Genomic DNA, 22,535 nt, shown 5'->3' with positions numbered 1-22,535 from the left:
AGGTGTCATTTTTACCGAAAAATGTTCTGTGTACAAAATGGCATTTTTTCTTCAATTTTGTCGCACAATGATTTTTTTCCGTTTCGCTGTAGATTTGTGGGTAAAGTGACTTTTGTCATTACAAAGTAGAATTGGTGGCGCAAAAAATAAGCCATCATATGGATTTTTAGGTGTAAAATTGAAAGGGTTATGATTTTTAAAAGGTAGGGAGGAAAAAACGAAAGTGCAAAAAAGGAAAAACGCTCGGTCCTTAAGGGGTTAATGAGAGTACTTTACAAATCTGTTAAATTTTCGGGAGCCAGTTAATATGGAAAAAAAAAGCTGTTTTCCACCAAAATACCCCTTTAACACTTCAGTTCCTGGAGCTGCAGAGCGTAGTGTATCTAAGAGCCGCACTCTGCCAATCACTGACTGAGGCGGGAGACCACTACGGCCAGTCGGAACCAGGGCTGTGGAGTCGGAGTCAAACGAAATTTTGGGTACCTGGAGTCAGAGTCAGCAAACAATGCACCAACTCCGACTCCTACTAAATTTAGATTGGAATAAAAAAAAAAAAAAAAAAAGCAAGTTTAAATGTCCCAAATCACAAAAAGTTATAATTAATCAATTCTCTACTATAAGAATAAAGATCAATGCATGCAGTGCCTCATGTAACCGCAAAACAAACACGTTAAGTGACTGTGAAGAAGCATGCTTTTCATGTGCTTCACTATATGTTACACAACGCACAATTAGGAGCGGCAATACTTTCCATAGTGTTGTGTTCTGCTGTTACAGGGAACCCATGGGTAACCTAGCCTCTCACTGATAAGGGATTAAGGAAATATGTTTTTTTGCAGGACTAGAGACACTTGCATAAGTGAAGGGAACGGAGGGTCAATAGTTCAAGACTGAAGCTGTAAACCATTGGAAAAACTGCTGCCATTCAGCTAAGACTATAAAAACTTGTAAACTCTATTGTTAGCTTAAAGGGGTACTCCGCCCCTAGACATCACAAGGGGCGGAGCCATGATGTAGTGATGCTCCGGCCCCTGTATCGCCCGTCATTACGCATAGAGCGAACTCGCTCTGTGCAGTAATGATAGCGCGGTGCCGATCTGACATCTTATCCCCTATCCTTTGGAAAGAGGATAAGATGTCAGATTGCCGGGGTCCCGCTGCTGGGGACCCCTGGGATCGCCGCTGCGGCACCGCGCGCTCATTACTGCACAGAGCGAGCGAGTAATGACAGGCAATACAGGGGCCAGAGCATCGTTACATCACGGCTCCGCCCCCCATGATGTCATGGCCCGCCCCCTCAATACAAGTCTATGGGAAGGGGCGTGGGGGTCGTCATGCCCCCTGCCATAGACTTGCATTAAGGCGGCGGGCTGTTATGTCACGAGGGGCGGAGCCATGATGTCACGCTGCTCCATCCCCTGTATAGCCCATCATTACACACAGAGCGAACTCGCTCTGTGAAGTAATGAAAGCACGTGCCTCAGTGGCGATCCCGGGGGTCCCCAGCAGCAGGACCCCGGCGATATGACATCTTATCCCCTATCCTTTGGATAGGAGATAAGATGTCTAGGGGCAGAGTACCCCTTTAAACTTGACTGAGATTCTACTAGGGAAACTATGCTTTATAATAAATGTCCCTTCCTGGATCCTCCCACTGCCCTAACTTCAGCAGCAGATCAGCACACAAACTGTTCAATACAGTAGACTGCTGGCTTCCCAGCCAGTAGTCCTGTGGTAATGACATGTATGTTGCCTTTCTTTCCTTCAAGGAATGTATAAAATACATTCACATATTAATACAGAGGAGTCCGAGTCGGAACATTTATCTACCGACTCCACAGCCCTGGTCGGAGCGGTACTGTTAGCTACATTAGCTGCAGACATTATACTCTGTCATATCAGAACACTATAACAGATCATCATCAAACATCACCTAGTAGCCAAGTGCAAAGATTCCAACAGTGGTTTTACTTTCTTGTTGCACACCGAATTCCTATTTTGCCATTTGGTTGACCATCTATACTTTTCACTGAATTGTCAGATCGGCAGGAATTTTATTGCAAAAAGGAGTGTGAATGCTAGGCTCAGGGGTTTGGATTATAAGTAAAGTTGAGCGAATTTACAGTAAATTCAATTCGTCACAAACTTCTCGGCTCGCCAGTTGATAACTTATCCTGCGTAAATTAGTTCAGCCTTCATGTGCTCCGGTGGGCTGGAAAAGGTGGATACATTTCTAGGAAAGAGTCTCCTAGGACTGTATCCACCTTTTCCAGCCCATCGGAGCACCTGAAAGCTGAACTAATTTATGCAGGAAAAGTCATCAACTGCCGAGCCGAGAATTTTGTGACAAATCGAATTTACTGTAAGTTCGCTCATCTCTAATTAGAAGCTTTCTGATCCCACCACCATGTAGGTAGATTTTTTTTTTTTTTACATTTTTAAGTTCCCCTCACCTGACAACTGTCAATCAAATAGTTAAATCCCTATATCATGAGAACCAGACTAGCATAGAAAGAAAGTAAGAACATGTTAGAATCATTACCAATAATACCAATAATCCCAATGTAATGACTACATTTTTACTGTATACATTTTACTACAGCAGTCTGCTACATCATTTAACTATATGACATGTTCACCATTTAAAGCAGATAAAAACATAAGGCTTTGTAAGAAAAATAACCAGTGATAGAGCAAGAAACCACGCTGAAGCATTTATTTCCTTAAGAGATTTCCTTAAGACAGCGGAAACCGATGAGAAACGTAAACTTCAATAAATTCGCAGTACTCTTGTAAGTGTTAAACCACTGTGAAAATAATGACCTGCCATGAGCCACGGAGCCTTCCCGAGCCAGACTGATGAGATTTATCCAGGAGGAACTGGTGTGTGCATACGCTGCCTGCTCCAAAGACAACTGCTGGCCTTCCAAGAAATTCATTTAGGCCATAATGCAGATTTCACTGCCTTTTAACATTCCTGTAGTCTACATCTGTAGGACACATACTTTATCCAGTGACTACCTGTATACAGTGTTATATATATCGCCTAGAAGATGGTGGATTGTTTGTACACTTGTTACCATGGTAGGAAACAAAAATTGGATGACGTCATTCTTTTCCATAGAACAAGGGGTATCTAGCGGCTACCATTGCAGCCTTAATGCGAATACTGTATTTAAAGAAAAGATTACACCCACCATCCTTTATTCCAACCCGAATGCCCATCGGGTCTTTCCAAAGTCATTTCTTTTTAGGAGACAGTTTTTTTCCCCCAACACTTGCCACCATATCTTCAGAACTATTTGGTGGCCAGAATTAGCCTGTAAACTGCAACAAAAAAAAAAAAAGGCAGCCTACTGAAGGCAGAGAAATAGATAACGGTAGGGCAATAGGTATCACTTGTTCAGTATTTCCTTAGGGTACGTTCACACGTGCGGATTTTCGAAGCGGATTTCGCTGGGGATCCACCACTGAAGGACCCTCTGTATTTTTCCTTTACATGTGCCTGCTCGCAGCGGCAATAAACCACTCCGAGCAGACACACTGCGATGTGCGACTCGCCGCGCGCATGAGCAGTATACTCTCATATCGCGGCAGCTCTCTGCCTAGCTCATTGAGCAGGGGGAGGGGCTGCGATGTGTACACCGTGCATGCGGGGCGACTCGCACATCGTAGTGTGTCTGCTCGGAGCGGCAAGAGTAGGCACATGTAAAGGCAGCATTTAGGAGGTCCTTCAGCGGCGGATCCACAGCAAAATATGCGGCGAAAATCCGCACGTGTGAACGTACCCTAAGGGTCTATTTATACGCACAGTAACGTGCACATATTTGAGGCTGCACATTTTATGCCGCACAACTCAATATTAACTAAATGACTAAACATAACTCCAAATCTGCAGCTTTAAAACCTGGCCAACAACTATGTACGTGTGAATAAACCATTAGGGTAGGGTCACACGTAATGGATCTGCAGAATATTTTAAGCTGCAAACTGCTGATGACAGACCCAATAGTGAGCCTCCTGCTTTGCCTGCTAAGAGCAGACACACAGGGACCTGCGAGTCGCCATGTGCACGCAGTTTACTCACAGACCTCACGGTCGCTCCCCTTGCTCCATGTGCTAAATATACTGCACGTGCGACTCGCACATCCCTGTGTGTCTGCTCGTAGTGGGGGATTGCTGCAACGAGCAGACAAAGCAGGCACACTATAAAGGTCGGTCATCAGCAGATCTGCAGTGTAAAATACGCTGTGGATCTGCTACGTGTGACCCTATCCTAAAGGAAGTAACGGATGAATATTTTTTTCCTTCTGAATTTTCTATTCAGAACAACTGCAGTCAGATAAAATGTGCCGTGCACTCCAATGTTCAGTGTATCTAGCAAAGCATACATTAGAGAAAATAAACACTGCATATGCCATAAACCTGGCTCAATCGGTGCAAAAAACTGGTTTAGACACTGTTGTGTCTTATCTGATAAAAAGTGAGTGTGGATTTGCAGAAAAATGAGTGGCTAAAACGTACTGCTGTGCAACAGAAAAAGCCAAATCTCGGTGCACACTTCTTGCTTTAAAATAAGGCACCTTCAAATGGTCTAAACTTAGATTAGACAGTCTCATGATGAGCAGGACACTGATAAAGGTGGTGCATTTGTAGACTGCCTACTCTATGTTTACACTTGCTAATATCTATGCTTATCCTGTTAACTGTATTTTAGGCTCCTTCAACACGGGCAGCTGACAGCCCGATACAAGTGCTGATCGGCTATGTACAAGCCAATCTGCGTATGTAATACAAGGCCCAATTATTAGAAGTGAATGGCTGCACAGACAATCGTTCATACAGCTGTTCATTTACATTATTGTCGTGCAGATCCAGTTTACCCAGGGAGAGGTGCTGCCGACTGTGATTCTGAAGGCCACAAAATGTGATTAGCCATAAAATCTCATCTACTTATTGCAAGGCCTTTAACCCCTTAAGGACGCAGGGTTTTTCAGTTTTTGGATTTTCGTTGTTTCCTCCTTTAAAAATCATAACCCTTTCAATTTTCCACCAAAAAATCCATATGATGGCTTATTTTTTGCTCCTTCAATTGTACTTTGCAGTGACATCAGTCATTTTACCCATAAATCTACGGCGAAACAAAAAAAAAAAAATCACCGTGCAACATTTTCACCTTCTCTTTATTCTGCAAGTCCATACGATTAAAATGATACCCTACTTATATAGATTTGATTTTGTCGTACTTCTGGAAAAAATCATAACTACATGTAGGAAAATGTATACATTTAAAAATGTCATCTTCTGACCCCTATAACTTTTTTATTTTTCTGTATAAGGGGCAGTATGAGGGCTCATTTTTTTGTGCTGTGATCTGAAGTTTTTATCGGTACCATGTTTGTTTTGATCTTACTTTTTGATCGCTTTTTCTACATTTTTTATGGTATAAAGTGACCAAAAATACACTATTTTGGGCTTTGGAATATTTTTACGTGCGCCATTGACCATGCAGAATTAATTATATATTTTTATATTTCGGACATATACGCACAGGGCGATACCACATATGTTTGTTTGTTTTTGTTTTTTTTATGGGAAAAGTGGGGTGAACCAAACTTTTATTAGGGAAGGGGTTAAATAATTTTTAGCCACGGGTCCCTGCTACCGTTAGCCACCAGGAGCGACCCGATGATCCCACGTTATATCGTGGGAGCAGGACGTACAGATACCCCCTGCGTCCTTAAGGAGTTAAAGGGGTTATGCAGGAATAGAAAAACAGGAGCTACTTCCTTTTAAAAAAGGCTCCTGATCTGTCTCCAGGTTGGGTGTGGTTCTGCAGCTCAGTTCCATTGAAGAAAATGGAGTCAAGATGTAAAACCACACCCAACCTGGAGATAGACAAGGAGCTGTTTTTGAAAGGCAGTAGCTCTGTTTTTCTATTCCTTGTATAACCCCTTTAAATGGACACTGTAATATTCAAAACTTTCTATAAGTGGTACATCTTGGCAAAACATTAACCTTTCTAATATACTTCATAAGAATTTTTTTTCCTTATTATAAAAATAATGGCTCATAAAATCATGGCTTTGTCCAAGTCGAAGCACAGGCATTGACAAAGTCCAGTAAGTGAGGGTGGACTAGCAGAGTGCTATCAGACAGGGGAGAGCCCAGAGGAGTGCTATCAGACAGGAGAGAGCCCAGAGGAGTGCTATCAGACAGGAGAGAGCCCAGAGGAGTGCTATCAGACAGGAGAGAGCCCAGAGGAGTGCCATCAGACAGGAGAGAGCCCAGAGGAGTGCCATCAGACAGAACAGAGCCCAGAGGAGTGCTATCAGAAAGGACAGAGCCCAGAGGAGTGCTATCAGAAAGGACAGAGCCCAGAGGAGTGCTATCAGAAAGGACAGAGCCCAGAGGAGTGCTATCAGAAAGGACAGAGCCCAGAGGAGTGCTATCAGACAGGACAGAGCACAGAGGAGTATTAGCCCACCCTCACTTACTGGACTTTGTCCATGCCTGTGCTTCAGCTTGGACAAAGCCATGATGATTTCTACAGTGCTCAAAATAACCAACAAAAAAAACAGAACACTTAAACAACACAATGTAACTCCAAGTCAATCACACTTCTATGAAATCACCTGTCCACTAAGGAAGCAACACTGATTGACAATCAATTTCACATGCTGCTATGCAAATGGAACAGACAACAGGTGGAAATTATAGGCAATTAGCAAGACACTGCCAATAAAGGAGTGGTTCTGCGGGTGGTGACCACAGACAACTTCTCAGTTCCTATGCTTCCTGGCTGATGTTTTGGTCACTTTTCAATGCTTGCGGTGCTTTCACTCTAGTGGTAGCATGAGACGGAGTCCACAACCCATACAAGTGGCTCAGGTAGTGCGGCTCATCCAGGATGGCACATCAATGGGAGCTGTGGCAAGGTGGTTTGCTGTGTCTGTCGACGTAGTGTCCAGAGCATGGAAGCGCTACTAGGAGACAGGCCAGTACATCAGGAGACGTGGAGGCGGCCGTAGGAGGGCAACAACCCAGCAGCAGGACCGCTACCTCTGTCTTTGTGCAAGGAGAAGCAGGAGGAGCACTGGCAGAGCCCTGCAAAATGACCTCCAGCAGGCCACAAATGTGCATGTGTCCACTAGGGATCGATCAATATCGTTTTTTTGGAGCCGATACCGATAATCGGTGGAGGTTAGGGCCGATAGCTTATACCGATATTCCGGTATATATTATCGGCTATTTATCCCCCCCCGTGACACCGCTGCAGATCATTGATTTAAAGCGGGCGCTTTAAATCAATGCACTGCAGTGGCTTTTGCGGTGCCATAGGCCGCCGTCCGCTTCTCTCCCCCTGCCTGTCCGGGGGTCCTGAGTCCTATCACCGCCACCGCTCCCCTACCGCCGCACCATGTCGCACCCCCCACCACACCGGGGTCCACTCTACATCTGGCTCCGGTGGCGTCCTCCTGAGCTGTCACTGTGCGCACTGACTATGACGTCACGTCGCGCACGTTACGTCACTCGTCATTGCGCACAGCGTAACACAGTATGCAGGAGGAGCCAGAAGTAGCGTGGGCCCCTGGAACAGGTAATTATAAAACCGGGGATGGGGGAGGCAATGGGGCCGGGGCGGTGCGGTGGGGGGTGCGGTGCGGCGGCTCGGGGGGGGGGGCGATCGCGGTGTGGCGGGTCGGGGTGGGGGCTGCGGTCGCGGTGCAGTGGGGGAGGTGCGGGCGGGTCAGAAACAGACTCCATGAGGGTGGTAGGAGGGCCAGACATCCACAGGTTGGGGTTGTGCTTACAGCGCAACACCGTGTGGGATGTTTGGCATTTGCCAGAGAACACCAAGATTGGCAAATTCGCCACTGGCGCCCTGTGCTCTTCACAGATGAAAGCAGGTTCACACTGAGCACGTGACAGAGTCTGGAGATGCTGTGGAGAACGTTCTGCTGCTTGAAATATCCTCCAGCATGATCGGTTTGGTGTTGGGTCAGTAATGGTGTGAGGTGGCATTTCTTTGGGTGGGCCGCACAGCCCTCCATGTGCTTGCCAGAGGTAGTCTGACTGCCATTAGGTACCGAGATAAGATCCTCAGACCCCTTGTGAGACCATAAGCTGGAGCGGTTGGCCCTGGGTTCCTCCTAATGCAAGACAATGCTAGACCTCATGTGGCTGGAGTGTATCAGCAGTTCCTGCAACAGGAAGGCATTGATGCTATGGACTGGCCCGCCCATTCCCCAGACCTGAATCCAATTGAGCACATCTGAGACATCATGTCTTGCTCCATCAACCAATGCCACTTTGCACCACAGACTGTCAAGGAGTTGGCAGATGCTTTAGCCCAGGTCTGGGAGGACATCCCTCAGGAGACCATCAGCCACCTCATCAGGAGCATGCCTAGGCATTGAAGGGAGGCCATAGGGGCTCCATATCCAGACCTCCATCGGTTGATAAATTTGATTTCCATTGATACATTTTGTGTGATTTTGTTGTCAGCACATTTAAAGGGGTATTCCAAGATTTTTTTTATTTGATTATGCTACAGGGGCTGTAAAGTTTGTGTAGTTCATAATATAGTGTCTGTACCTGTGTGTGATGGTTTTCTCACAATTCTTATGTGATTTTCACCCCAATATTTATTTTTACCAGCATACAAAATGACAGTGGTCTCAGATTTTTCCCAGCTTGCAATGCGGCCGAGACGTGACTCACTAGTCAGCTGATGACAGGGAGACTGTCTGCTTCAGTGGGTGGAGGGATCGCTTGGTGGGAGAGAGATCAATCTTCAACAGCTGTAGGCACCCTGATTGAAAACCACACTGATCTGAATGGATGCAGCTCATTTATGTTTCAATGGGTGGAGTGGCTGATGTGTGGGAGGGAGGAAGATGGAATTATGGGATTTGTAGTCAGAAAAAGAAAAGTCAAGCAGGAAATACCAGTTCACAAAAAGCTAGCCACAGTGTTATGGTAATCTCACAACATAGCCATTGAGCCCCAAGACAAGTGCAGATCCTTCCTAAGCAAGTCCATTACTGTCTGCCAGGTACGTACTAAAATCACCTTATGCTGGATAACCCCTTTAACTATGTAAAGAAGAAAGTATTTCATACGATTAGTTCATTCATTCAGATCTAGGATGCGTTATCTTAGTGTTCCCTTTATTTTTTTGAGCAGTGTATAAAAAAGGAAATACTAATTTTCTTATGAAGTATATTAGAAAGGTTAATGTTTTGCCAAGATGTACAACATATAGAGGGGCATTTACTAATCTTTTACTATGTAGTCTGGTTTTTACCCTGTTTTTTTCTACTTCATTTTTGACTATGTGCGACAAATTTACTAAATTGTTGCACGGCGTTAATAAATTTGGCACACATAGGCAAAAGTGGGAAATTTACTTCATGTAGTAGAAAAAATAGTCTGTTCCTTTTTCCTGCTGTCTAAATAGGTTTGGCTGCTGGTTTCCTTCTGGATCTTTTGTTTGAGTTTTTTTTTTTTTTTTTTTTTTTTTTTAGCTTTTTCACCACATCTAAATAATTCAATAACTAAATTGTAGTCATGGCTCAGAATAGTAGTAAACGGCGTTTAGTGTGTGTGTGTGTGTGTGTGTGTGTGTGTGTGTGTTTGTGTGCTTATTACATTTTTTTTTTTTACTTTCTAGCTCTTGCTAGAGAAAGTCGCACGAAAAATAGGGTAGGCGCAATTGCGACAATTTTGCGCCAAAAATAGTCCAAAAAAAATTACTAAACCCCTTAGTAAATGCCCCTCATAAAGTTTTTGTATGTGCCCATTTAACAAATACAAAAAAAAAAAAAAAAGATTTCTGCACCAGTTCTCCACCCTTTTAAGTTTACTTATTTTAATGGAGAAAAAATAATTGTTAAACTGATAACAGGACAACACCCATAAGAAAAACAGAGGCAGACACAAAGTTCAGATTTGATGTATCTTATCCAGTGATATGTAAGTTTGTTGTTAACTACTATATTATACAGTGGGGGCTATGGGGAGACTTATCAAAACCTGTGTAGAGGAAGATAGATGGCTTTTTTTTTTCAAATAGGATTTGATAGGCAACTGCACCACTCAACCTCTACACAGGTTTTCATAAATCTCCTTATAGTGGTTGAAAATATTTTTTGTCACCATCCAAGCTTAAATCTTTCAAGTGGGATCGTCCAGGGCGAGCAAAAATTGACAATTTTTCCACAAAAGCTGAAGCTTGCGCAAACATTGTGGGAATATTTGCCAATTTTACTAATTAAAAAAATAAAGATAAATCACACATAATAAATAAATAAACCCCTATAGTGATTTAGGTGTTTGTGGCATAGGTTTATTTTCTACAGTTGTTTTGATTTTGTAACAAAGTTTCCCCTACTGGTGGGTGTAGGACCTAAATGCGAGTGTCAAATTAAATACTGTCCATTAGAAAACTGGTGAATGCAAGAAAGAGAGACCGCACACCGGCACCCTGTGTATAACCGAAGGACAAAAGACCACCATTATTGATTAGGAAACTGGTGAAAGATGATCGAATTCTTTGAGGGAACGAGGGGGTAACCACAGATATTAGCTGCTTATTAGACATTCAACAAATGTCAGTTGATGTAACGTGTATGAGGGTACTGCTAGAAGATAAGCGGTCATAAAAAGGAGATGGCGGTGCTCATATTCAATACTCTGGCTGATGTATATGGGTTTCTGCCATAGTCTAGAGAGATCATGCAGAGCTATCAGACCCCAGGGGTCTCAAACTCACGGCCCAACGGAGGCCCGCAAAGATATCTTGATTCCCCTGTGAGATTAATTTCCCCCCGTCAGGAGTTCGGAAATTCCTATGTCTTGAAAGATCTTTTCGGGACACAAGGATGTCCCGGTTACTCCTCTGCGGGCCCAAGGCCACATAAAAAAAAAAAAAAGTAGAGGCTTCCGGGGGGTAGCGCACGCAGGGACGTAACTGACATCCTTGCCGTGTGCCCCTAAGAGCGGAGCAAAGTAGGAGGATGCACACGCTGGTCGGCATAGTAAGTTGCCTATGGCTTGTCAGCTTCGGTGCCCATAGGTCATAGAAGTAGAGTAGATCCAGACCTGGGCGGGAGGAATGGTGGGGCAGTACACAGACATACAGCATCTACCCATATACTGTATGGCTGCAGGCGGTATGCCTGTGGGGGCCAATGCCTACCTAATGTGGGGGACCTATGCTGCCTACCTAATGTGGTACCTAATATTTGATGCAGCCCAGCCTCACCCAGCCTCTACCTCCAGCGGCCCAGAAATAATTTGAGCTTGAGACCGCTGTCATACAGCGTGCACTGGGAGTATCTGTTTACACTGAACAGACCCAGGGACCACTACAGACTAGATTAAAAAAAAAAAAAAAGTTTTGTTTTTTTTGTAAAGGAAAACACAGCCTGGTGTACTTTTACACACAGATGGCCAACTAAGGGTATGTTCATACTACAGAATTTTCGTGCTCCGGAATACCACATTGTGAACCCTTGCATTGGTGTGAATGGGTCTTCCGTGGACCTATTTTGTGCAGGCCTCATGACAAGGGAGAGGGAGGGGTCCGACATGCTCCTGAAGAAATACTGCCGGAAAAGTGTGCATCGTAAAACATAATTCAAAAAGGTATAAAAACATGCATACAGGTTTTAGGGTACATTACTTCACTGACTTTAAAAATTTGATAACGTTTTATTACTAATGACAGTAATGCTTTAAAGTACAATATGTCACAAAAAACTATCTCAGAATGCTTGGAGCAGTGGAAGCATTCCAAAATGTATTACCACATAAAAAGACACGACATACTTGAAAAATGTAGCGTCATCATTAGGGTAAAAACAGGCGGCGTCCTTAAGGGGTTAAAAGTAGTAAAATAAAACAAAAGCTACATAATAAAAAAGATACCACTTTAATCATACTGACCTACAAATGTCAGTTGTAATGTAGAGAGCACTGTGCAATTGGCCTTGCAGATGAACAAGCCCTCATGGCTCTGTTAAGTGGACACATCACAAGGCGTCTTTATGTTCTTGAAACATATGAGGAAACAAAAAATATGGTGTAAAAAGAGCCTAAAAATGGATAAACCACAGCACTGTCCAGCATACTGTGGCCCTGAATATGTTGAATTGGCATCTGTCTGACACTTTTTCTCCCTACCCTGGCTACACTTACAGCTCTATCCATGTGAAATCAGCGGGTGTCAGCTCAACCTGCAGATTTTAACTGCCCATCTAATGTGTATGGGGGCCTTCTGCCTATGCAAGAAGGATCAGAATGTGGGATTACAACTACAAGATCCCTTTGTTCTCAGGGAGATAAACCAATGCTATGGGTATCTGGCAGCAGCAAGTGTATGGAGGAGCCAGGAGACGTTTGGACAACAATTGTCTTAACTGTATAGCCAGCTTTAGCAGTAAAACTCCATTGTGAGTATGACTGGAGTCCAAGATTACAAAGCATGGTGTACCCCACTGGTATGGCATCACTTGCTATGGTGGGGAAACCCTTTTGATGGCATGGCACAAGAACAGATTTTAAAAACCATATATTGCTCCCATTGTACCAAACAGTACTGGTCTGCAGAATAAACTTTTATAAACAGTGCCATTTATCAGTCACACAATGAACACTGTACTACCAGTCACTGAAACATAAGGACAAATATAGTCACTAAATACATCTGAGACAATATCATCATCTAACGTGTAAGAAAGGGATGTTGGTGACAGATGGATGCTCAACTCTTCACTAAAATCCATCGTAGCACTGGGTTTCCCTGACACTAACTTGACTGGAGAGTTGACCCTATCGATGCCGAGAGTTGCTCATTCAGAACAATTGCGTTTTTACCTCTCAGGGGTCCTGGTCATTTAGATGGGGAAAAAAGCCCTCTGGGGTAGCTGACAGCCCCCATTCACTATAAATCACTGGCATTGGTGAGGATTTATCAGGATACTCTACATACTTGCCCTGGCTCCATAATGATGTTAGTGTGAACAGAGGAGACATCTACAAGGCAAGATTCTTAAGACTCCACAGTGATAATATGTACTGTTTGATCACTATAATAGACGTCTAGTGCATCAAGAGAGAGGATAGCATCCTCAGGAGTGACAGCAGCTCAGTGCTGAAGTGCTGTGTTTACTATGCAGAAAGGTGTCCATCACTCGTGAAGACAGGGAAGAACTGATGGATGCTCTGCTGCTCCCCATGACTGCCACAGCACTGCAATACTACATGAGTACGCCCGATAACCAGGGCAGCAAGAAGAATCCCACAGGAGAAGGCATGTGTCATGGTATCCAGCCTGGCAGGACAGGATGAGAATTCTCAGCAGGCTTACAATAAATCCTACCTGACCTGGATTTCAGAGGGGTGACCTTACTCTCAGTACTTGAAACGCATCAGCTGATTCTGTCATATATGAGAGCCCAACCACACAAGCTGAAAACTAGATCATCCTATGTCTTCCCACTACAACCCATATATAGAACATCGGCATGGCATGATGCAGCCTGGTATTTCAATGTGTGCATGGAAGATACTAAAGAACTGCTACATAGCAGAAAAAGGAAGGCTACACAAGAGGCAAACATTACAGGGCAGTAACCTTTACCTTGCAGTTGTTAAAACCTTCATAGCACATCAACTAAAGGCTGCAGAGCAAGGGTTAAATGGCAGCAAGACTTGACATGTAAAGGGGACATTCACGGTATCTATCCTGTACATCAGGAAACGTGATAAGGACAGAGATTGAAACATAGTCTGAAAACAGATCTGGAGACTGACATTGTTCTACATCAACTGGGGCACATGTATACACAAGTGGATGTGTGCGCAAATGGTAGCGGATACTGGCACCGCTGTGTCAAATGTACCAAATATGGTGTAATCAGAATTTAGGCACAATGGCTGACATTTATCAGTGTCTAGAAAAAGCGCAAAACAGGCACAAGCAGGGTTTATTTGCGCCTTTTGGTTTACACATTTCTGCCGATTTTGAGTTGCAATCCACTGATTTGGGCAATACACATGATATGGAAGGGTTTTATGAACTGCGCCTTTTTTTGTGAAAAGGCGCAGAAAAGGCGCAAAGCCACTGAAAAGTCTCACAGCCCAGACTTAGCTTTTTGGTGTATGTGAAGAGAGAATTTCAGAAAATGTGACCTACACAAAATGTATCACATGCTCTGTGACCATTTAATAAATGTGGTGCTCCTACACATTACCAGCACACAAAAAAAGTGTAAAAAATGCTTCACTTACACCTACAATGATAAATGCTTCACTTACACCTACAATGATAAATGCTTCACTTACACCTACAATGATGAATGCTTCACTTACACCTACAATGATGAATGCTTCACTTACACCTACAATGATAAATGCTTCACTTACACCTACAATGATGAATGCTTCACTTACACCTACAATGATGAATGCTTCACTTACACCTACAATGATAAATGCTTCACTTACACCTACAATGATAAATGCTTCACTTACACCTACAATGATGAATGCTTCACTTACACCTACAATGATGAATGCTTCACTTACACCTACAATGATAAATGCTTCACTTACACCTACAATGATAAATGCTTCACTTACACCTACAATGATGAATGCCAGCCACTATGACTGCCTTAAAACATACGTGAAACATTGGGGCAGGTGCCCATTAGAACGTGCCACATGTTCACCATACTGCATCATGCCCTAAAGGTCCATGAAAATTAAACTATAAGAATGTACAAGCATCATAGAAAGGGCATACACAGCTACCACAAGCCATCACCTTCTACAGTTCACATGGACGTGCCATTCACAGGTGCCCCACACCGAAGCAGCTGTCCTCAATATAGGACTTCATTAAAGGGGTACTCCGCTGCCCTGCTTCGGAAGCTCCGCTCCCCAGCATCCGGAAGTTTCTTGTTCCGAACGCTGCGTGCAGGCTTCCTTGTTCAGGGCCACCCCTCGTGATGTCACGCCCGCCCCCTCAACGAAAGTCTATGGGAAGGGGGCGGGTGTAACGTCACGAGGGGCGGCCCTGAACACGGAAGCCCACACGCAGCAAGAAACTTCCGGACGCTGGGGAGCGGAGCTTCCGAAGTAGGGCAGCGGAGTACCCCTTTAAGATAGACATACCATAGCTCCTTGTTACTAACCCAGTCAGTGTTGTCATGGGGGGACACTCCCCAAGTCTCTATAAAGAGCTCATGGCATTTAATAGACTGCTCTCACACAGAGCTTTAACATAGATGTGTGGATGACTACAGTGGATATAGATCATAACATATAACACAGATGTCCAAAGGAGGACAACGATGGATATAGATCAGAACATAAGAGAGATCTTTTAATGAGCAATATATGGTGGATATAGAGTACAGCAAATTCAGATGTCCTGGGTGCATTCACACCACGTTTTTGCAATACAGTTCCCGTATCAGGTTTTTGATGAAAAACTGATTCCTCAAAACCGGACTAAACTGTATCAAAACGTGTGTACAAATTTTAACACATATACGGTTTGAAAAAACAAAGTCCGGTTGCATCTGTTTTTTTAAGGAAAAAAACGTATACGTTTTTAACTTTTCATTCCATTATGAAAAAAGTTTCACTTGTTTGACTGAAATACCAAGAAAAAAAACTGTGCAAAGTCAAAAACCGTATGGTGAAAACCGGATGGAACCGTACACACATACGGTTCTGTACAGTTCCCATTGACTCCCATGTTTAAAAAAAAAAAAAAGTACAGTTTAATACGGTTTTTAACCCGGACCAAAAACCGTGGTAGGCTATGGTTTTGGGTACGGGGGGGGGGGAAGGACAAGACCACACAAGACTCAAAACGGATGCATCTTTTGGCATACAGTTTTCAATGGAGGATCAATGCATACGGTTCCATTTGGTTTTCACATTGAAAACGTATACAGGAACTGTATTGCAAAAACGTGGTGTGAATGCCTGTGTTTTTCAACCAGGGTGCCTTCGGCTGTCCAGCATGCTGGGAGTTGTAGTTTTGCAACAGCTGGACGGACCCTGGTTGGGAAACACTGTCATAAGGACTATTGTGGATATAAAGTACAGCAAATATCACATGTCTGGATGAGGACTATGGTAGGTATAGAGTACCATATATATATATATATATCAGATGTCCTCATAAGGACTATTGTGGATATAAAGTACAGCAAATATCACATGTCTGGATGAGGACTATGGTAGGTATAGAGTACAATATATATATCAGATGTCCTCATAAGGACTATTGTGGATATTGAGCATTGCGTATATCATAAAACAGATGTCTGGATGAAGACTATGTTGGATATAGAGTATAGTATATATCAGATGTCCGCGTAAGGACTATTGTGGATATAGAGTACAAATATCACATGTCTGTTGTGGATTTCGGTAGATATAAAGTAAAGCATATATTATATAACAGTAATCTGGACGAGGACTAAATTGGATATAGAGTATATCACATGACAGATATCTGGATTAGAACTACGGTGGATAGAGTATAGCATATATCATATTACATATCTGGACTAGGACTACAATGGATATACAGTATAGAATATATTAAAACAGATTTCTGGAAGAAGACTACGGTGGATATACAGTATAGAATATATCATAACAGATCTGGATGAGGATGCATGTATTATATGTCTGGATAAGGGCTGCGGTGGATAAAATGTATAGCATATATCAGATGTCTGGATAAAGACTACAGTGTATATAGCGTATAGTATATAACAGATATCTGGATGAAGACTACAGTGTATATAGCGTATAGTATATATCAGATGTCTGGATAAAGACTACAGTGTATATAGCGTATAGTATATAACAGATGATATCTGGATGAAGACTACAGTACATATAGCGTATAGTATATATCAAATGTCTGGATAAAGACTACAGTGTATATAGCGTATAGTATATAACAGATATCTGGATGAAGACTACAGTGTATATAGCGTATAGTATATATCAGATGTCTGGATAAAGACTACAGTGTATATAGCGTATAGTATATAACAGATATCTGGATAAAGACTACAGTACATATAGCGTATAGTATATAACAGATGATATCTGGATGAAGACTACAGTGTATATAGCATATAGTATATAACAGATATCTGGATAAAGACTACAGTACATATAGCGTATAGTATATATCAGATGTCTGGATAAAGACTACAGTGTATATAGCGTATAGTATATAACATATCTGGATAAAGACTACAGTACATATAGCGTATAGTATATATTAGATGTCTGGATAAAGACTACAGTGTATATAGCGTATAGTATATATCAGATGTCTGGATAAAGACTACAGTGTATATAGCATATAGTATATATCAGATGTCTGGATAAAGACTACAGTGTATATAGCATATAGTATATATCAGATGTCTGGATAAAGACTACAGTGTATATAGCGTATAGTATATATCAGATGTCTGGATAAAGACTACAGTGTATATAGCATATAGTATATATCAGATGTCTGGATAAAGACTACAGTGTATATAGCATATAGTATATATCAGATGTCTGGATAAAGACTACAGTGTATATAGCGTATAGTATATAACAGATATCTGGATGAAGACTACAGTGTATATAGCATATAGTATATAACAGATATCTGGATAAAGACTACAGTACATATAGCGTATAGTATATATCAGATGTCTGGATAAAGACTACAGTGTATATAGCGTATAGTATATAACATATCTGGATAAAGACTACAGTACATATAGCGTATAGTATATATTAGATGTCTGGATAAAGACTACAGTGTATATAGCGTATAGTATATAACAGATATCTGGATAAAGACTACAGTGTATATAGCGTATAGTATATATCAGATGTCTGGATAAAGACTCCAGTGTATATAGTGTATAGTATATATCAGATGTCTGGATGAGGACTACGATGGATATAGAGTATAGCATATACGGTCTCTGGATTAGGGTTATGGTAGATACAGAACATACAGTGGATATATTATATACCATAGAATATAGATGTAAATGAGGACTCCAGTGTATATAGTGTATAGTATATAACAGATGTCTGGATGAGGACTACGATGGATATAGAGTATAGCATATACTGTCTCTGGATAAGGGTTATGGTAGATACAGATCATACAGTGGATATATTATATACCATAGAATACAGATGTAAATGAGGACTCCAGTGTATATAGTGTATAGTATATAACAGATACCCGGATGAGGACTACGATGGATATAGAGTATAGCATATACTGTCTCTGGATTAGGGTTATGGTAGATACAGATCATACAGTGGATATATTATATACCATAGAATATAGATGTAAACGAGGACTCCAGTGTATATAGTGTATAGTATATAACAGATACCCGGATGAGGACTACGATGGATATAGAGTATAGCATATACAGTCTCTGGATTAGGGTTATGGTAGATACAGATCATACAGTGGATATATTATATACCATAGAATACAGATGTAAATGAGGACTCCAGTGTATATAGTGTATAGTATATAACAGATACCCGGATGAGGACTACGATGGATATAGAGTATAGCATATACTGTCTCTGGATAAGGGTTATGGTAGATACAGATCATACAGTGGATATATTATATACCATAGAATACAGATGTAAATGAGGACTCCAGTGTATATAGTGTATAGTATATAACAGATACCCGGATGAGGACTACGATGGATATAGAGTATAGCATATACTGTCTCTGGATTAGGGTTATGGTAGATACAGATCATACAGTGGATATATTATATACCATAGAATACAGATGTAAATGAGGACTCCAGTGAACATATAGCGGTGTGGATGAGGACTGTGGTGGGTACAGACCATAGCACACAACATATATGTCTGGTGGATATACATGGTACCACCAGAGATGGTACCAATGATCAGAGCTGGCGGCTAGAAGTCCCTCAGTGTCTCCTCCAGGCTAGACGCTTCCCCTGTGTTGCCCCTTGGCCTGCATTGCCATTCCCTGGGGGCCGGGGTCAGCACTCACCTGTGTACTCCCACAGCATCCCATGGTGCGGCAGTGCCCGCGGCTCCCGCTCTCCGGCTATGGGGGTATTCCCAGGGGCTGGCCAATGGAAGGAGCAACCCCTCCCGGGCAGCAGGGTGTGAGATGAAGGAATGGAGGAGGAGGATGAGAGGCACAGTGCAAAAACAGGAAACACTCAAAAGTAAAAGAGCCGCGGCGGTGGCGGAGTGACGGGGACCGCAGTGCACACGGGCTGTCTGACCACAACGCTGCCCGCTTCTAAGGGGAAGACGAGTCCCATCTGCTGCGCCGGTCACAGGCTGGCATGGTGCTGCTGCCAGGGGGTACAGGGACAACACACCGGGCAGGGGACGCTGGGCGCTCGCCTCCTCCTCCTCCTGTGCCCGGCACGGTCGCGTTTAGAACGGTTGTGTCTAGAATGAATTGCTCCTGGTAGGTGTTGTGACGTCAGAGTCACGTGCTGCATGCTGGTCATGTGACTCTCCTCTGCCTTCCTATTCAGTGCACGGCCTGTCGGCAAAGTCCTACATTGTGCTGGAGGGGTAAACAGATCTCTGGGCATCTGCACATTACAGATAATTGTCACCAGTAATGAAGTGGCAGTGGTCACTATAGAAAACACGCAACCACCACGAGCCGCTATTGGCTGACGTGGTCACTTGTCAATGGGTAAAACATTATCCTTCTATGGGCCTATTCACACTACAGAATTTCATGCGGATTCCGTTTGCAGCAGCTTCCCATTGATCTCAAGGGGATTCTGTTAATCAATACACACTACAGAATTTACACTGCGGAATCGGATTCCATTGGAAGACTAAACTAATTCAGTCTAAGGTTTATGCTACAGAATTTCTGAGCAGAATTCAACACAGAAATTCCCATTGCTATTACTAGGATTGCGCTGCACGTTGCACATGAAAGAATTTCTGCAGCAGATCTTGATCATTTTTTTTATGGTGGAATCTTATTGTCTATGGGACTTGCAATGTCCACATGGCTGTAGTGAAACTGATTCAGTGGGCGCCAGTCGCCTTCAGTTTCTCGGACTAGATGGAGTCGGCACTCGTGTATACCTGGTGGTGCTCGCAGACCAGAAAACGACTGGAATAGAAGGAATCAAGTCTCGGCACTCACGAATAATTGCAGAATCTTTTTTCAGGACGCATTTCAGCCACAAGCCCTTATCAACCGTAATGCTCACAGGTGAATACACAGTACAATTTAAAGGAAACCTGCCCCATCCGGTGGGCTGTTCCGTAGGTGCTAATTCTATACAGGTGTCAACTAATGCTAACCTGGAAACACAAAACAATAAACAAAAGGACATAGAATGTCCCGGTGCATCATGAAAAACAGAAAAAACTAAGGAAAAAAAGGAACGTGCAAACCTATATCTCAGGTCACAATTCTTGACCGTAATAATTGCTTGTTATTCTCTACATTGTATCTAAAACAGAGGGATACATTTGTGTTAGTAAAAAATATGTACAAAAATTTACACAAAGTATCAAATCTCGGGGAAAAAGGCGACATTAGTAAATTCTAGCAATTGTTTTAGTCCATAGTTACGATTCATACCCCTGGGTTCTACTGTATCTGCCAGGCTGGAGGTGGATCCTCTGTGTCAGAGAGGGATTGGCGTGGACCGTACCGGTGGACCGGTTCTAAGTTGCTACTGGTATTCACCAGAGCCCGCCGCAAAGCGGGATGGTCTTGCTGCGGCGGTAGCAACCAGGTCATATCCACCGGTAACGGCTCAACCTCTCTGACTGCTGAGACAGGCGCGGTACAGAAGGACAAGGCAAGAGCAAGGTCGGACGTAGCAGAAGGTCAGGGCAGGCAGCAAGGGTCATAGACGGGCAACAGCAGAAGGTCTGGAACACAGGCTTGGGACATACACAAAACGTTTTTACTGGCACAAGGCAACAAGATACGGCAATGCTGCGAAGGGGAAGTGAGGTTATAAAGGCGTGGAGCAGGTGGGAGTTAATTACACTGATTGGGCCAGGCACCAATTAGTGGTGCACTGGCCCTTTAAATCTTAGAGAGCTGGCGCACGCGCGCCCTATAGAGCAGAGCCGCGCGCGCCAGGACGTGACAGCCGGGGACCGGGACAGGTGAGCAGATTGGGATGCAGTCCCGCTATGCGAATCGCATCCCCGCCGGCAGTGTCAGTGCAGCGCTCCCAGTCAGCGGGTCTAACCAGGGCGCTGCAGAGAGGAGAACGCCGCGAGCGCTCCGGGGAGGAGCAGGGACCCGGAGCGCTCGGCGTAACAGTATCCAATTTATGGATCCAGTAAGCTTCATTTTTCAGTAGTAGTTTTTTCAAATTCCCTCCTCTCTGTGGGAGTTCCACCCTGTCAATCACCTGGAATTTTAGTTGGGCAATATTATGCCCTGCTTTTTCGAAGTGGTAGGGGATCGGATATAGATTTTTACATCGAATGCTCGATTTGTGCCAATTTATGCTGTCCCCTACACGCTGGGTGGTCTCCCCAACGTATAGGAGACCGCAAGGGCACTTGATGACAGAAATAACATTCCTCGAATAAAAGGTGGAAAATGTCTGATCTTAATCTCTTCTCCTGTATGTGGATGTTGTAAAATGTCCCCTCGTGTCACATTGCTGCAATGAAGTCACGGAAAAGTCCCATTTTTCTTACTTCTCAATGTCAGCTGACGTGATATCTTCTGTGTAGACCTCACATCCGCATGAACGATCTTGTCCCGTAAGTTAGGTGCCCATTTATTACAAAAAAGCGGGGCTGATCTAAACTCTGGGATAGTTGGATAACTTTTATTTAGAAGGTACCAATGTCTCCTTATAATGTTATCTATCCTGTAGGACAACGGATGATAATTCCTTACTAACAGGATCTGAGGATCTCGCCTTTCATGATCTCTATCTCTTGGAGCATTGGCTGCCTCCAAAATCGATGTGGGATAACCCCGTTCGTGGAATTTATCATCCAGTTCTTTCAACCTTAGTTCTCTGTACCCTTGGGATCGACATTTTACTGACCTCGGGTGGGAACTAGTAAAATGCAGTAGACTTTCGGTCTGTACTTTTTCTAAGATCAGTCACCAGACCACCCCTGTGATCCTTCTCTCCCTCAAGCGACGTCCCCCTTTTCCACAGCAGAGACGCGGATGCCAAGGAAGAGGAGGAGGGCAGGATGCCATTATAGGAGACCCGGACGGGACAGTGACCACTCGTTCACAGGTACGGACACTTCATTAGTGGTGAATAGAGATGAGCGAATCGAAGCAGACGAACCCGAATTCGTTACAAATTTCATGATTTATTCGAATCGCAATGAATGCGAATATCGCCGCCATTCTATTGCGCGAATCGCTTAATTAAACTCCATTTAACAGCGTTCCAGGCTCCAGGACACCTAAAATGGCAGAT

The 22,535-nt window shown here is 43.3% G+C and overlaps 1 protein-coding gene across 1 annotated transcript in view; it reads right to left on the bottom strand.

Annotated features, from left to right (window-relative positions):
• Positions 1 to 19,571, bottom strand: part of SLC44A1 (solute carrier family 44 member 1) — a 158,734-nt gene extending 139,163 nt beyond the window's left edge. Inside the window, exon 1 of the mRNA XM_056520228.1 lies at positions 19,121 to 19,571. Within this exon, the coding sequence (XP_056376203.1) occupies positions 19,121 to 19,144 (24 nt within the window). The 5' untranslated portion in view covers positions 19,145 to 19,571. The remainder of the gene's footprint in view (positions 1 to 19,120) is intronic.
• Between the last annotated feature and the right edge of the window lie 2,964 nt (positions 19,572 to 22,535).

Source organism: Hyla sarda, chromosome 1, assembly GCF_029499605.1.
Source record: "Hyla sarda isolate aHylSar1 chromosome 1, aHylSar1.hap1, whole genome shotgun sequence".
Taxonomy (NCBI): Eukaryota; Metazoa; Chordata; class Amphibia; order Anura; family Hylidae; genus Hyla; species Hyla sarda.
This window is presented reverse-complemented; position numbering and strand designations above follow the sequence as displayed.